The following is an 18,433-nucleotide window of genomic DNA, read 5'->3' as shown; positions in this document are numbered from 1 at the left end:
GAACGTGTTAGTCGAATCTTACGTTGTTGCCTAAGGCGAGGACGTAGGCTAGGTATAAGCCAAACCTCATAAAAAACTCGGTCTCACTCTCTTTCCCTAACTCCTTAATTTCTAGCATACTTATTAATTGCGTGGTTGATTTAAATTTCTTGATCATAAATACTACATTGATTGGACTTTAAATAAAATAAAATAAATTTATTTTTGGGACTTGCAGAAATCGAAAGAAAGTTTGTTGGTTGATCAATATAAATTGCAAAAACCATAAGGGAGTACGTTGATTGGTTAACACCCAAACCTATTAACTGAAAGTTTATTTGAAATCTAAATTTTGGAAAAAGTGTTGGATGTTATATTACTTATCATCTTGAAAGACCAATTTCATTAATACATGACTTATTTTCTGCAAGCATTCATATTCAAAATTTTGCTATTTAATCACCAAATCTTGATAGTACAGCAGTTTATACATTAACTTGTGTTTGGTAAATAAATTGGTTGATTTTCATTAAAGAATTATTACTTTGCATTGATATTAAATTAATTCATTAATTAAGTGTGATTTGTGATTGGCCTATACAACCATTGAATATTAAATTATTCTTGAGTGATTGCTAAATATAAAATAAGTTGGGAATTTATAAAAAAGAATTAAAAGAAAAATTTTATAAACCCAATTCACCTCCCCTCTTGGGACTATACCTTAGTTTTTTTGTTGGAGTGTCAAGCTAAGAAAACGAATCCAGGCCGTCCATATCAAGCAAAGATCCAGCGGCTAGTTTTGTTTTTATTTGTTATTGGGGGCATAGCTGTAATTTTACCTGTTAATTACTTGTAAATACAAAACAGAACAGCAGGGGGCAGGGGTTGAGATTCTGGACTTCAGTTTTTGCAGCAGCACAGAAGGGTTTTTTTTCCTAGCCACGAGAGACTCCTATAGAGAGCGAGAGCCTTCCATAGCCGAGAGAGAGCACCTGCAGCCAAGGGTTTCTTTAGCCACGCAGGAGAGCGAGGGTCGCGCGAGAGAAGGAGACGGCAGGAAGGCGTTCAGCATTGAGGGGATCTCCAACCTCTAGCGGAGGCCCGCGCAAGGGTAAGGCAAGGTAAGCTCAGATTTGGTATCTTGGGGAGGATTTCTTGTAGGGAAACAAGGGAGAACAATAGGAAGAAACCTAGGGTTATTCGCAGGTGCGAAGAGGGGGTTTCTTGGGTTGTTCTTGGGCTGATTTACAGAGGAGATCGGTAAGACAAGAAACACGGGTAAATATGTGTGTACTTGTGTTTATTTCCGCCAATTTAGTATAGTGTCTGTGGAGGTGAGTTTCTGCCATGGATGTAGGCCAATTTTTGGGCCTAACCACGTAAATGTGTTCTTGTGAATTCTACTTGTGACATGTTTATGTTTTGCTGAATATTATTTGGTGAACATATATTTTTCTTGGTCAGAATTAGCACACACTCGCATCAAAATAAATAGGTTTAAGTTTAGGTGTGATTGTAGTTGATGCTTAAATTAAAATCTAAAAATTGAATTAGCAATCAGCTGGTTATTACACACAACAAGTGGTATCAGAGTCTGGCTATGTGATGGGGACTGCTAGGATTGAAATAGAAAAATTCAGCGGAAAAAATGACTTTGGTTTGTGGAGGATTAAGATGCGTGCCATCTTGGTACAGCAGGGGCTTGAGGAGGCTCTTCTTGGAGAAAAGAAGGGAGCATCCACTTCACAAGAAGGGAAACAAGATTTTCCCTCCGCCGACAAAGTCAAACCCAAAATCCTTCAAAAGGCACATAGTGCCATTATCTTGTCCTTAGGAGACAAAGTGCTTAGGGAAGTTGCCAATGAGGATACAGCAGCTGGAGAGTGGTTAAAACTAGAAAGTTTGTACATGACAAAATCCCTAGCAAATAGACTCTATAAGAAGACTAGACTCTACACCTTTAGAATGACCCCTAGAACATCGATTGATGAACATTTAGATGAATTTAATAAAATTCTTTTGGATTTTGCTAATATTGATATTAGTATAGATGAAGAAGATGAGGCAATTCTTTTATTGAGTTCTCTTGATTCCACATATGACCATATTAAAGAAACTATGATGTATGGGAGAGAGGCTGACTTTAGAAGATGTGCAAGCCGTTTTGCACTCTAGGGAATTGCACACTAAGTTTGAATCTAAATTAGGGTTAGGGGAAGGGTTAAATGTGAGAGGTAGGTCTGAAAAGAGGAGCAAGAAAGGAAAAGACAAGAGGTCTAGATCAAAGTCTAAGAGCAAGGCACTAAAATGATTTGCATGTCACAAGGAAGGACATTTTAGGAGGGACTGCCCTGAGAGGAAAAATGGTGCAAATGTCACCACCTCTGAATCAAAGGGTAAGGCAGCTGTAGTTTTAGATGGGTATGATAGTGCGGAAGTATTGAATGTCTTGGATAGAGATTCGGGAAAAGAATGGATACTAGATTCAGGATGTTCCTTCCACATGTGTCCATTGAAAAACTGGTTTGAGTCCTTTACATGCTTAGAAGGAGGTCATGTTATCCTAGGAAACAATAAGTCATGTAAAATACAAGGTATTGGAACTGTGAGACTTCTAATGCATGATGGGATGGAAAAAGTGTTAAGAGATGTGAGGTACATACCTGAGCTGAAGAGAAACTTGATTTCTCTTGGTAGCTTAGATACTACACGTTTAAGTCTGAAGGAGGTAGCCTAAGAGTTTGTAGAGGTTCACTGGTAGTGATGAAAGGGGTGCTCAAGAATGGGCTGTACACCTTGGTAGGAAAGACAGTGATTGGTGAAACTTCACCTATTAATCATAGGGTAGAAAATCAGGTTTCCTTGTGGTATAGGAGGCTAAGGCATGTTAGCCAACTGGGCCTAAAGGGGCTGGAGAAACAGGGGCTCCTTGGAGATAGGAAACTTGAGGAATTGTCATTCTGTGAGGAGTGTGTCTTGGGTAAGTCTACTAGGGTTAGTTTTAAGAAGTCCACTCACACCACTAAACAGACTCTTGATTATATACATTCAGACTTGTGGGGGCCTACTACGGTTAGTTCTCATGGTGGTTCTAGGTATTTTCTGTCAATTATAGATGACTTTTCTAGGAAAGTATGGGTTTATATTCTAAAACATAAAAGTGATACTTTTGAAAAATTTTAAAAATGGAAAACCTTAATTGAAAATCAAGTTGGCAAAAAAGTTAAAACACTGAGAACAGACAATGGATTAGAGTACTTGTCAAATGAATTTTCTGAATTTTGTAAAGCTGAGGGCATAGCTAGACATAGGACTGTTAGGGATACTCCCCAATAGAATGGATTAGCTGAAAGGATGAATAGGACTATTTTGGAAAGGATAAGATGCATGTTAGCCACTTTAGGTCTGTCCAAGACCTTTTAGGTAGAGGCGGTGACCACTACTATATACCTTATTAATAGGTGTCCTTCCACAGCTTTACATTATAAAACCCCTCAAGAAATTTGGTCAGGTAAGCCTGCTGATTATCAAGGTTTAAAAGTTTTTAGGTGCGTAACATATGCCCACATTAGAACTGATAAATCAGAGTCTAGGGCTATTAAATGTATTTTTGTGGGATACCTAGAGGGGGTTAAAGGCTATAAGCTATGGGTAGTAGAACCTGGAAAACAAAAATGTATTATTAGTAGGGATGTAGTTTTTAATGAAACTATAATGGGGGGAAAACCAAAAAATTCAAATGAAAGTGTTAGGCACTTCGATACCAGTGACCCGCAGCTTGAGGTGGAGCAACCCTCCACTTCTCATAGCCATTTAGAAACAGATGCTACAGTTTTTGAGGAGCAAAACTCAGAAACGGAAACCTCTGAATTAAGTAAAACTTACCTTCGAACACGGGATAGGGAAAGGAGGGTCATAAGATCTCCTCAAATGTATAAGGAAGCTGATATGACAACTTTTGCTCTTTCTGTTGCTAAAATAGAAATTGAGATGGAGCCTAGGACTTTTAGAGAGGCCATGGATAGTAAAGAGGCTGAAAAATGGATTCTTGTAATGCAAAAAGAAATGGAGTCTCTTAACAAGAATGAGACATGGGTGATGGTACCTAGACCGGAAAAACAAAAACTCATAGGATCCAAGTGGATCTTTAATAGGAAAGAGGGAATCCCTAGAGTTGAACCACCTAGGTATAAAGCTAGGTTAGTGGCTAAGGGATTTACACAAAGGGAAGGGGTAGACTATAATGAAATATTTTCCCCTGTTGTGAGACATAGTTCTATTAGAATTCTATTATCTTTTGTTGCTGTACATGACTTGCATTTGGAACAACTTGATGTTAAAACTACTTTCTTGCATGGTACTTTAGAAGAAACAATTTATATGCAACCTCCCGAGGGCTTTGATACGGAAATGAATAAAAATCATGTATATTTATTAAAGAAATCTTTATATGGGTTGAAACAATCACCTAGACAATGGTATAAACAATTTGATTCTTACATGATTCAAAATAATTTCTGTAGAAGCAATTATGATGGTTGTGTTTATTTTAAATCATGTGATAAATGTCATATATATTTGCTATTATATGTTGATGACATGTTGGTTGCTTGTCAAGACATGGATATGTTAAATCAAGTTAAGAGTATACTTAAATCTGAATTTGAAATGAAAGACTTAAGACCTATTAAAAGGATACTTGGTATGGAAATAACTAGAGAAAGGAATAAAAAGCTTCTCTACTTGTCCCAAAAGTCTTATATTTCAAAGGTGTTGAAAAGATTTGGAATGAGTCATGTTAAATCTACTTCTATTCCTGTTGCACAGCATGTTAAGTTGTCTAGCAAACATTGTCTTGAAATTAAAGATGAGTCACTGTTTATGAATAGAATACCTTATGCTAGTATGGTTGGTAGTGTAATGTATGTTATGGTATGTTCTAGACCTGATCTATCTTATGTTGTAAGTCAAGTGAGTAGATTTATGAGCAAAATTGGAAAACCACATTGGCATGTTTTGAAACAAATTTTTCAATACTTGTCTGGAACAAAACAACAAGGATTAATATTTGGTTAAAAGGATATGCATTGTGAAATAGGGTTAAAAAGATATGTAGATTCTGACTATGTTGGAAATCTAAATACTAGGAATCTTTGTCTGGTATGGTCTTTTGTTTTTTAGGTAGTGCTATTAATTGGAAATCTCACATGCAGTTAGTGGTAGCCTTGTCTACCACGAAGGCTGAATATATTGCCATGACTGAAGCTTTTAAGGAGGCTATATGGATAAAAGGACTATGTCTAGAGTTAGGAATGTATAGTGGAGCCGTTACAATTTATTGTGACAATCAAAGCACTATTCATTTGGTTAGGAATCTTGTATATCATGATAGGTCTAAACATATACATGTTATGTTGCATTTTGTGAGAGATATTATTTCTAGTGGAGAAATAGAAGTAAGAAAAATTCCAACGGAGGATAATCCTTCGAATATGATGACTAAAGCAGTACCTAAATCCAAGTTTGAACATTGTTCGAACTTGGTTAACCTTGGAAGTTTCTAATGTCTGTTTTGCAGGAACCGCCATAGGAGATGCTAAGGAGGTGCAAGGATCACAAGCTTGCTAAGGTGGAGAATTGTTGGAGTGTCAAGCTAAGAAAACGAATCCAGGCCGTTCATGTCAAGCAGAGATCCAGCGGCTAGTTTTGTTTTTATTTGTTATGGGGGGCATAGCTGTAATTTTACCCGTCAATTACTTGTAAATACAAAACAGAGCAGTAGGGGGCGGGGGTTGAGATTCTGGACTTCAGTTTTTGCAGCAGCGCAGAAGGATTTTTTTTCCTAGCCGCCAGAGACTCCTGCCGAGAGCAAGAGCCTTCCATAGCCGAGAGAGAGCACCTGCAGCCGAGGGTTTCTTCAGCTGTGCGGGAGAGCAAGGGTCGCGCGAGAGAAGGAGACGGCAGGAGGGCGTTCGGCATTGGGGGGATCTCCAACCTCCAGCGGAGGCACGCGCAAGGGTAAGACAAGGTAAGCTCAGATTTGGTTTCTTGGGGAGGATTTCTTGTAGGAAAATAAGGGAGAACAATAGGAATAAACCTAGGGTTTTTAGCAGGTGCGAAGAGGGGGTTTCTTGGGTTGTTCTTGGGCTGATTTCCAAAGGAGATCGGTAAGACAAGAAACAAGGGTAAATCTGTGTGTACTTGTGTTTAGTTCCGCCAATTTAATATAGTGTCTGTGGAGGTGAGTTTCTGCCGTGGATGTAGGCCAATTTTTGGGCCGAACTACGTAAATGTGTTCTTGTGGATTCTGCTTGTGACATGTTTATGCTTTGCTAAATATTATTTGGTGAACATATATTTTTCTTGATCATACTTAGCACACACTCGCGTCAAAATAAATAGGTTTAAGTTTAAGTGTGATTGTAGTTGATGCTTAGATTAAAATCTGAAAATTGAATTAGCAATCAGCTGGTTATTACACACAACAATTTTCATAGTTCAAACTTTATAATCTTAATTTAATGATAAAGATAATATTTAAGGCCAATAGGCTAGTTTGGTGAGACAAAAAAAACTTTAAAATAATATTGGTAAGAGTTCCTTTTATTTTTATTTTTATTTAACAAAACTTCTTATCTCTCAAAATGAGATATTCCAAAAGAATCAAATTATTAGTGAGAATCTTGGTGGTTCAATTCGATAGAGTTTATGAGTTTATTCATTCACATAATTAATAAACCTAAGTTAGTACATTAAAGTAAGTTCGATAGAGTTTATGAGTTCATTCATTTACATAATAAGTAAGCCTAGGCTAGTATATTAAAGCTAGGTCTGAACTCGGCTCGAGCTCGAGTTTGAGTTTGAGTTTGATTAAAAATTTAATAAACAAGCTTGAATGAGGCAAAGTTCGGCTCAACTCGTTTACATTTCTACATGCAACAATGGTAGCTATTAATTGAAAAGTACCAATAGGGATGATGACATGGTACTCAACTCAATGGTGTACGATATTTTCTCATGAATTATATGATGATATTTATATATTGTTTCTGCCTTTGGATTCAAATTTTATAAAATTTAAGGGTATTTTTAGCTGTAAAAAACAATTTTTAGTTTTCATTTCAAACTACTCAATTTTTTTAAAATAAAAAAATATTGCCTTATTTTTAGATTTTGCATAAAAAATGAAAAAATATATTTATTTTTTTAAAAAAAACATGCTTACTGTTAGCACTGGAAGAGTCCATAGTGAGTTTGATACACATAGGTGAGTACCAACTTAACCCAAAAGCTTAAGATTATTGGTCTTGAGCCCAACCATATATATAAGCACCCATCATCCACTTAATTTTTTCAATGTGAGGCAAACTTACAACTGAAATTCTCAGCAGCTTAGTTGTATAAGGTAATTATATTTTTTAATTATATTTTAAACAAAATACAAATATCATATTATTTTTTTAGTTTTCCAACATTTATAACATACAAGTTAAGAAATATCTTTACCTATTTTTCAAAATTTTTATTAAAATTTAAAATTTTGTAAAATAAATAACACCATAAGTAAGAAAAAAAATAAAACTACTTTCTGTAATCTTATGTAAATACTAAAAAATAATATGAATAAAACTAAAATAATGATAGCAACCTTAAATTCTCATTAAGTAAAGTCGGCTAATGAATCTTTTTCTAACTACGACAAATCTAAAAGACTACCAAATTCTCACTTAACCTTTCCGTGTACAATATTTTTTTCCGCTCTTGCGCTTTTACTATAAATACTAACATAATTATATTCGGTTTACGAAATAAAATAGGATATTAATAAAATTAAATTTGAATTTAAATAAATAAATTTTAAAAACTAAGTGATAATCATTCCTAGTCTCACAAATAATATGCTTATTTTAAATTTTTTAAAAATAAAAAGTAAAAGTAAGGATAATTTTTTGAAGTGCCTAAAATTTAAAATTTTGGGAAAAGGAAAATTTGTATAGAGTGGATGGTAGATCCTCTTCATGGTATCTGAGATGGCAGAAATTTCTCCAGAAGGACAAGGCAGAGTGTGAAGAAATTACAACCAGTCAAAAAGCACAAAAGCAGAGTCAGTAACTCTGTAGTTCAGATCCCATATAAGCCAGGGGATACCCTGCATAGCTGCAGAGCCTCTTCCATCTTCCACAAGATGAACATCATCACTTCGTCGCAGATCCAAGTGTCCTTCTCTTCAGCTCTTAGGTTGGTCACGTGGCCTTAGCTTGCGACCAACTTGGGTGCCCTGCGCTGCTCTGTTTTAGGTCTGGTACCCCACGAACCTTCTCCACCCCTTCCTCATCCCCTATTTTCTTCCTTAATTAATCAACCCAACCCCAGAAAAAAAAAATTAAAGCCGAATAACGATACCCCTTTTGCTGTTCAATCGTGATTATAATAGAGGGTGCCCCAGTCCTCTGTTTTTTTTTTTCTTTATTTAATTTCATGGGTTGAATCAGCTTTCAACGGGACTGATTCTTAATTCTTTCGTGTATAAAATGGTCTTCTTCTTATTTCCTTGCTTCAGGCAGCTGGAAGAACAGAGACAAGATGGGCTGGTAGCAGTTAGCAAGTATATATACTTAATTTGTATGTTATAGCATTTTCTTTGTGGGTTTTTGTGAATAATGGCTGGGAATCTGCCCGGGGTGGAGTGTGCTCGGAGGAGGCGGAGCGGGGGGTGGTCGGATTCTCCGGCGGCGGTGGCGACACGGCGGTCTTCCTTTTGTCTCTATGCAAGCAAACATGAAACCAGCCACCTCACTTCCTCATCTACCTCTTCTCCGGTATTGGATAAACGCCCATACCTCAATGTTTTTTTCCTTATTTTTCATTTTTTGGGTGAATATCCTGATATTCTTCCTTCTTTTTAAACCATTAATACTGAATTCTTTTTTTTTTTTTTCTAACAAAAAAAAACAGAGGAGTGCATTGTACCAGGCATACCAGGACGAGAAGCTAGGAGGAGTGGCTAGGGAGGCCAAGGAGAGATTAGATGAGAGGCTGAGGACAGGGAGGAAATCAGAAACCAGCAGCAGTAGCAGAAGGTAAACCTACTTCTTACTTAACCAACAGCTAATGAATTTTACATGATCTGTCAGGTTAAAAAATAAATAAAAAATAAAAAATAATATAGTTTCATTTTGGCGCACGTTAGCAAAGCACAACGTCTATTGCTAAAATGCGCCCCAATGCCCATTTTGTGAAATGTGGAATTAATGGCCCCCACCTTTTTTCTGTTTTCAATACCCAGTTGCTAGTACATGATCCATCAGAAGAGAAAAAAAACTAGTGAAATCATATGTGCATGGTTTCAATCCTGCGCATGACAGCAAAATCAGTGTGGTAAAATGCGCCTTGATGCTCTTTTTGTGAAAAGTGGAAGTAATGGCTCTCAACTTTAGTACCCAATTCCTTGTACTAGATCCATCAGAAAAATTAATGAGTTCATGTCTCATATGGTTTCCCTTTGGTGCAATTTAGCAAATCCACAATTACCCCCTCCTAAAATGCACCTCCACTGCCCATACTTATTCCACACCCCCACCACCCACCCTTTTTATCAAGTATATAATTAAAACCAGCTCTATTGAAGTATGTTCTGCTCACTCTTTCAAGTTTAGCGATATCATATTAAATCATTGTGCACAATCAATATATCTAAAAATTTCTTGTCCAATAAAATATTGTGCAATATGAAATTTTACCGTCATATTGCACATTGTGGAATTAAGAGCCCTCATTTTTAAGTACCCAATTCCTGCTAAACTGATTAGCTCAGTTGGGGTCACTATGGCGCACGTTAGCAAACAACCACGGCCCATGCTAAAATGCGCTGGGTCGCCCATTTTTGTAGAATGTGAAAATAGTAGCCCTCGTTTTAAACCAACGCCCTGTTGCTGTCTTTCAGGCAAATTTGCAGACCGGAGAAGTCGAGGGAAGCGGGCGGGGACGGCAGCGGAAGGGTAATGGGTGAGCTGCAGCAGTTGCAGACGGGGGTTTACGGGCAGAAGAAGAGTGGAGGTGGCAGTGGAGGATCGAAGAGGTTCAGCTGGGCAAAGCTGGGGTGGAAGGCGGCGGAGCAGGAGGAGTGCGCCGTCTGCCTAGAAAGGTTCAGGCCAGGCGACACCCTGGTGCACCCGCCCTGCGCCCACCGCTTCCACTGCAAGTGTCTGGCGCCATGGCTGGAGACCAACTCCCACTGCCCTTGTTGCAGAATGGAGATTCTCCTGCAGACCATCAAATGAGAACCCACTCTCTCCCCCCCCCACTGCCTGCTTAATTAAATTTCTTCTTCTTTCGTGTTTTTGTTTTTTGTGTTTTACATGATTTCTGTGTACGAGCATGGATACCAGCCGCTTGGTTGTTTTAATAAGAGGTAGTAGTTAATTTGTGTGCATGGGTTTTTTATTGTTGTCAGATTTGGTGAAGGTTTGTGTTGTGCGAGTGATTTGGGAGTTGGCAAGAGTAAAGGAGTTCCCATGCATGTGGGGGTGATGAAGAGAGACAGCAGCAAGTGCTCCTCCATATATAGTGGTTAGGAAGAAATATGAAGGAATATGGGAAAGAAGTTTGTGGAATCTTGGGATGCTCAAATGCAAGAAGTCATCTTCATTTTTATACTCAAAATGGAAAAATTAGTAGATATGACATGATATGACATAAAGTTAGATATGTGATTTAGGATAATTGGAAATTTAAAGTTTGGAATATGCACGCATGTTAAAAGTTTTACGTACATAATATAAGTAAGCGATTACAGTTAAGATTGACAAAGTTAGATTGATTAGTCAGTTAATTTATCTTATTTTTATTTGATTACTCTTGCATGAAAATGTCAATAATTATGCCTAAATGGTACTCCTAATTAGTAATAGACACATTAAATCTAATCAATATGACATTAAGGACATAATTGGCAACATATAAAATACGAATAAGTCATGCTCCTATTTGTCAAAGCAAGACAGGAAACATGCTTTGCTATCTACTAATTTCCTATTATAGACTTATAACCCTGATCACATGCCTAAATAATATGATGATGCATATAAGTATTCAACTATGCATGGAAAACTAGCTAATTGTTTTTAAAGGCTTTTCTTATCCAAAAATTTGAGATGGGAGACTTGGAGGCACTTCATTCATTTTTGGTTTCAAGGTCACCTCTCATTCAAATGGATACTATTTTTCACAATCTACGCATGCTTCCAAACTTCTTTTTGTGCTAGTTTGACTAATGGTGAGATGGTTGACCTACTTTTGGAGACCAATGTTAAGCTTCTTTCGACATAGGATGACCTTCTAACAAATACCATTCTTTATAAATTGGTTGGGAGTTTATCTATTTGAAGATAAAAACAATATCCTAACATTTTTTGCAATCTCAATCTCTAGTTAGATTGGATTTACAATCTAGGTTGGTGAGCCTATAGATTGTCGTTACATCACTGACTATTGCTTTTTAAATATGTTTTGGCTACTCCCTCATCTTTTGGTGAAGTAAGAGGAACACAATTATTTCTTGCTCCAACCCAAAGGAAAATTATAGAGTTTTGGCTAACACTACCATTGAGTCCATTTAGCTATGATGGTTATTACAAGGGTGTGAGGATCCCTTTCCTTGGCTCTTCTACCATTTATTTTGACAATATAAGTGCCAACCAAATTGCTCAAATGATGTCTTTCATAAGCGTATGAAATATCTAGAGATTGATGTCATTTTATTCGACATCATATTCATCAAGGCATACTCCAACTACGTACATCACACCCATGGCTTCACATGACCAACATGCCGACACCTTCAACAAAATTAATTTCATTTTCTGAGTCTAGCTTTATCATGATCCAATCTGCAAACTCAAGTTGACATCATTATTACCATATTGAGTTTGAGGGTCGTTATTGATATTGTGTATCATTCGAAATTTTGAATTGTATCTTTGTGAATGCACTTGCCTATATTTAGCATACATAGTTACAATTACTTACTAGGACTTTTCTTTTTCTTTTTTCTTTTTTTTCATAGGCCTCTTCCACTAATGCCCTTCGTGTTCATTGTAATCCATCACAATAAGTATCTTAGCCACGTTCATATTTTCAACCCCTAAATAGAAATGCTAGTTGGTTGTAGATATATTCCAACAACATCACATAGCCTCACATGACCAATATGTTGGCACCTTCAACAAATTTAATTTCATCTTCCAAGTCTTTATCATGATTTAGTATGCAAACTCTAAGTTGATATTATTATCATCTTGAGATTGAGGGTCGTTGTTGAGGTTTTGTGTATTTTTTGTATTTTTATATAATATCTTCGTGAATGCTCTTGTTCGGCCATATTTAGCTATGGACAAACAGATGACTTATTAGGACTTTTCTTTTTCTGCTAGATGCTCTTCTTGTTCATTGTAATCCATCCTAGTAAATATTTTAGCCATGTTCATATTTTTCAATTAATACATAGAAATTTTAGTTGGTTATATATGTATGTCTTCATAACAAACATAGTAAATAAAAGTTTAATACAAACCTCACAACTAGAAAATACAAATACAAATCAATTGCACTAACTCCTTTGGCTAGCTTCTTTGAGGTTGATGTCATCTGGTCCGCAAAGAGTGTAATACCTTTCAGAGATAAGACTAAAATGCTTCTCCAGATTAACACTACCACTTTGAGCTTATTTGGCTATGATGATTATTACAGGGATATGGGGGTACCTTTCCCTGATTCCTCTACTATTTATTTTGACAATGTAAGTGACATCCAAATTGCTCAAATGATGTCTTTCATAAGCATACAAAGCATCTAGAGATTGAACGTCATTTTATTTGACTTCATATTCATCAAGGAGTACTCCAACTATATCACATGCTGACACGTTCAACAAAATTAGTTTCATCTTCCAAGAGTCTTTATCATGGTCTGCAAACTCAAGTTGACATCATCATTACCATCTTAAGTTTGAGGGTTGCCATTTTTGAATGCATTTATCTATATTTAGCATATACAATCACAATGATTTGCTAGGATTTTTTTTTTCCCTTGCCTCTTCCACTATATGCCCTTTATGTTCATTGCAATCCATCACAATAAGTATCTTAGCCACATTCGTAGTTTCAATCCTTACATAGACATGCTAGTTGGTTATAGATTTACAACTACATCACTTGGCTTCAAATGACCAACATGTTGACACCAACAAAATTAATTTCATCTTCCAAGTGTTTACTGTGATATGATCTAGTATGCAAACTCAGGTTGACATCATCATCGCCATCTTGTGTTGGAGGTTTGTTGTTGTGGTTTTGTGTATTATTTGAATTTTTGTATCATATCTTTGTGAATGTTCCTGTCCATATTTAGCAATGCAGAGTCATAATGACTTATTAGGACTTTTTCTTTTATTCTTGGGCCTATCCCGTTATATGTCCTTCTTATTCATTGTAATCCAGCACAATAAGTATCTTAGCCACGTTCACATTTTCAATCTCTACATAGAAATTCTAGTTGCATACCTTCATAACTATTATAGCAAATATAAGTGTACGTAATACAAACTTCATTACTAGAAAATATAAATACAAATAAATTGCATTGACCCTAGAGCACATATCAATGCCTATAACTTAAAATAGACCATACCATTACAAGTTTAAATAAGATTATGCAAATCCAAATCTCAAGTACTACACACGAAAGAGTCAATCATACTCATACTTACACCGCTATTCTTTAGTAGACTTAAGTATTTGTTGACCTTTTGAGTCCGATCCTTGATTTTGATAATGATAAACTGCAAGTTACTTATGTGTGCACTCAATACTTGAACGGGTCTTTAATTCAAACACACACATAAGACAAGGAAATGGAAGTTAGAAAGGACATAAAGCGCACATATTCTTAGCATATTTTATGAAGTTTCAGAAGAGCAAAGAAAAAGAAGACTTATTGTTTATTTTGTATAATGCATTTTGTTTCATTATTTGGTCTGTAATATTGTAGTCTGTAATAACTGTCTCTCATGCATGATAGGTTTTTGCTTAAGACCATAGATTGACCTTAGGGTTCAGTAGATTGAAGTCGGATTTTTAGGGTTAACTCTGAAAAGACCATAGACTGCCCACTAGGACCCTAACACCTTTGCACAAAATGCTATAACTTATTCACACATGGTTGAATAAGTTCACGGAGAAAAATAGGATTTCAGGTGACCGAATCCAGAGAGTTAAAAATGGTTCGAGCGACCGAATGGGCAAAGGGTCAACAATTGATCATGGCTCGGGCAACCGAACCTAATTTGAACTACGATCGACCGAATATAAGAATGGTCACTTTTTACCTTCCCTAGACGCCCGAACTCTAAGTTTAAAATAGCCCCAGGGGACTAAAGTGTGAAGTTTGGCAGACCGAACTGACCACCGGGCGACCGAACCTCAAGCGTTTGGAAAACCACCTTGGTTTAGCTACTCGAACCTGTCATCGGGCACCCGAAGTTGAAAATTCAAGTTTTCTAGTTGTGAGTGTTTAGGCGACTGACCCTAAGGTCCGGGCGACTAAAACTCTCGGGTTGCCTTATTTTTACCATGGTTAATTAAGGTTATTTTAGGTTAAACTTTAATTTAATAATTTCAAAATATCTAATAGGTCCCTAACGGTTAGATTTCAACCCAACTCTATATATACCCCCTCATTATGCATAATTAGGAGATGATTAGTCAGAAAAATCTCTTAAATTTTTAAATCTTATTTTCATCTTCCAAGCTTAATTTTTTATCCTCTCTTTGTCATTGCTTTGAAAATCATTTCTCAAAGAGAATGTTTTATTTATCTTGGGCACTTGCTTTACAAATCAAAAATTTATTTACTCTCACATCGCATCTATTCTTCACATCCTATTTTGAGAGTATTATTCAAGTTTCTCCCACATTATCTTTGGAAAATATTTTTGGTGGAGAAATATATTTTTAGCTTGTGAATCTTGCACATCCATTGCAAGATTCAAAGGCTCACTTGCTTGTTTTTTGCGAAAACATTTTTTAAGCCAAAAACCCTAATATCTATTGTGCTTAATATTTGAAAAATCTTATTGAGATATTTGTTTAGGGTTGTAGAGTATCTTTGAATATTCATATTGTGATCATACCATTCTGATTCAAAGATCTCACTTACTCACACATATACATATAGATGCACATATTATTGTGAGTCAATACATTGTTTGACCAATCTTACTTGAGCATAAATCCTTATAATATGTGAGTGTATTTATTGTGCTTTAATTGTTGTACATCATCTACTTGTATTAGAAACACTGTATTTGTACATAATATTTGATTATCTGTTGTATTCCCGACGTATGGTTGGAAGAGGGAGACTAGCCCTATGAATAATTTCTAATTGGCTTTTACCTGATTAGGAAAGTTAGATGCATCATTCTGGTAAGGTGTTGTAAACGGTGCTGCTCCACCCATTAAGTGAGCAATAGTGGTAATCCTTGGACTTGCGAGTTGAGGCGGGGACGTAGGCAGTATTGGCTGAACCCCAATAACATATCGTGTGTCTACTTTTAATTTCTAGCACTTTATATTCTTTCACATGTATGTTATATTTGATATATTGTGAATGTTGCGCATGATTTAATTTTCATATATTATTCTTATTTGCGCAATTAGTATATGCTTAAAAAGACCCTAGGTTGTGTATTACTAATATCTTATTTAACTTAGGAAGAAGTTTTAAAATTTCAATTCACCCCCCTCTTGGGAATACACCAATTCCAACAGTATCAAAAGTTTGTTATCAAAGCACTCTCTAACCAAATTTGTTTTGCAAGTTTTCATCTTAAACCTTAAGTTTTAAGCTTTTCAACTTATTCAAGCTATAGGTGTCACGCCCCGAACCCCGAAATGGGACCCAAGGGTGAAAATGTAATCTAACATGTCCCTATATCCGATCAAACATCCAAAGATACAGTACAATGGATGAGGCTCCGACACTGAGGGGTTCCCAGCCACCCTAAACACATCCAGTCACAAACATATACGCAACGGAAAAATGTCATCTATATACACATATGCAGTACCATATTAGAGTCTATACAAGAGCAAAACATGGCTCTATCAAAAACGTACAAACTGGTGCCCAAATACATCTCAAAATGGCAACCCACCACAAATACAATCCTAACACTTACCTAAGCGCTATACGCAGTACACCGACCACTACGCTCCCTACACCAACGCTAGTTCCGGTTACTCGAAGGATCTGTAAAAATGTATGTCGTGACGTCCCGGGAGCGTGTGTGCCCCGGGCGGTGAAATTAAAATCATTTTAATATTTTCAGGAAAAATATGGTGTAGGAGTCGCCACTAACCTTTAGTGCGGTTAGAACACATGATCACTACCCCGTTAGGGGTAGAATCGGTCTACATTACCAGAGTTGGGGTCGGGAGTTCGGTTACGTGAGGGGAAGGTACGAGCACCCCCTACGTGCCCGTTCTTAGGAACGGCACCTAATTAATTTAAAATTATCCCTAAGTTAATCTAATAAATCTTTACATTACTCCTTTTTATGAATTTATAAATACATAGGAAAATAAATAAATATATACATATATTCCCTCAGAGCTTAGGGTACGTGATGCCCAAAGGCTAATACCCCTTGCAATTAAATCATAGGGATAAAATTAAGAAAATACACTCCCAACATTTTGAAATTATATATATAAAATTTTTATAGGAAAATACTAGTGTGGGAGGTTTTAATATATATTAATAAGATAATAACCTAAGAAATTAAATTACCCTAATATGTGTGATAATAATAGGGATATAATAATAAATTGCTATAATACCTAATGGCATATCCTAATAATAAACCCACCTAATAGATAGTAGTGATATACACACAAAAATAGGAATGATAATATAATACTAAACTTATAACAATAACGATAACAATAATAACAATAATAATAATACTAATAACAGTAATACTAATAATGACATACTACACGTAATAATAATAATAATAATAATAATACACAAGCATATAGTAAGATATCAACATTCTATAAATATAATGATACTCACTTATAAGTACTCAAAACCTCAATATATGCACATAGGGAAACAATTAATTCCTAAGATAAATAACGGTATATACAATAGTCATTATGGAGACAATTAATCCCTAGAATAAATATAGGATGTATACTATAATAGTTATGGAAACAATCGAAGTCTTACCATTAATATACAATGACAATGTGGAAACAAATTAAATCCTAGAAATTATGTACTTTTATAAACATGTAAGGGAAAGAAATTAATTATAGAAACAATTCAAGCTATGAATCTAATAGGAAATATATACAAACTCTAGAGAAATCAATAAGCCACAAGAGTGGAACCCTAGAAATAAATATGGAAATAAATTTAATTTTTATGAAGGAGTGTTCAATAATATGAAAATACTAGAAATTGATATGCAATGATGTGGACGAAAATTAATGTGCAATAATAAGACTAATAATAACAAGCAAGTAACTCAAACCCTAAAGCAATACTTAAACCTAAAATTATCAACCTTCTAAAAACGTGAAAACTACCAAAATCCTAAACAAACCTACACATAAAATATGAAATGATTTAAGTAATAAACAATCGTAACCAAAACCGTGAACGAATTTAAATAACGCAAATAAACTACAAGAAAAATTAAACTGTATTAACATGATAAACTTAACCTTTAAAAACATAAATACTAACATATAAAACAAAATGTAAAATAACACTAAACAATATGAATTTAAATAAGACAACATCGATTAAAAATACATGCTAAATAATACAAAATCACCTACCGGCAATAACTTAGAATTCTCACCACTGAACTACAGCCACAATATAACAACAATAATGTGAATACACAATATTACATAATAATGCAACAATGATATTACGTAAATATACATGTACATGAGCTTAACATTTAATAATAAAACATATATTTATATTTATATATATACTTGCGCAAAAATAAACCAATACTCCGATATTTCCCCATAAGCTAAAATAACCTTGGATATTATCATTTAAACAAATGTTACAACATCAGAAATACTACAATGCGTATTACAACACAAAAATAACAACAAGGAAAATATTGCATGGATATTAAACATTAAAGCACTTATTACAACAATAAAATCCAATAATAATAATATTATTTAATATATACAATAAATTTAGACATAAATAAAAACTCCCTAAATATACTACATGCGAAAGCACATGGATAATAAATACACAATAAACCTACAAAAATTAATACCATAAGTCAATAACACACATGTATGGGATGATAAAATATATATACCTAATAAATAAAGGAAACACGTACAAT

The 18,433-nt window shown here is 35.3% G+C and overlaps 1 protein-coding gene across 1 annotated transcript; it reads left to right on the top strand.

Moving 5' to 3' along the window:
• Nucleotides 1-8,005: 8,005 nt before the first annotated feature.
• On the top strand, nt 8,006-10,414 carry LOC131157899 (probable E3 ubiquitin-protein ligase RHY1A). The gene is made up of 4 exons (XM_058112354.1): nt 8,006-8,279; nt 8,543-8,801; nt 8,938-9,062; nt 9,926-10,414. Exons 2-4 carry the CDS (start codon nt 8,643-8,645, stop codon nt 10,260-10,262), a joined length of 621 nt encoding a protein of 206 aa, XP_057968337.1. The 5' UTR covers nt 8,006-8,279; nt 8,543-8,642; the 3' UTR covers nt 10,263-10,414.
• Nucleotides 10,415-18,433: the final 8,019 nt, after the last annotated feature.

Source organism: Malania oleifera, chromosome 6 (genome assembly GCF_029873635.1).
Source record: "Malania oleifera isolate guangnan ecotype guangnan chromosome 6, ASM2987363v1, whole genome shotgun sequence".
NCBI lineage: Eukaryota > Viridiplantae > Streptophyta > Magnoliopsida > Santalales > Ximeniaceae > Malania > Malania oleifera.
This window is presented reverse-complemented; position numbering and strand designations above follow the sequence as displayed.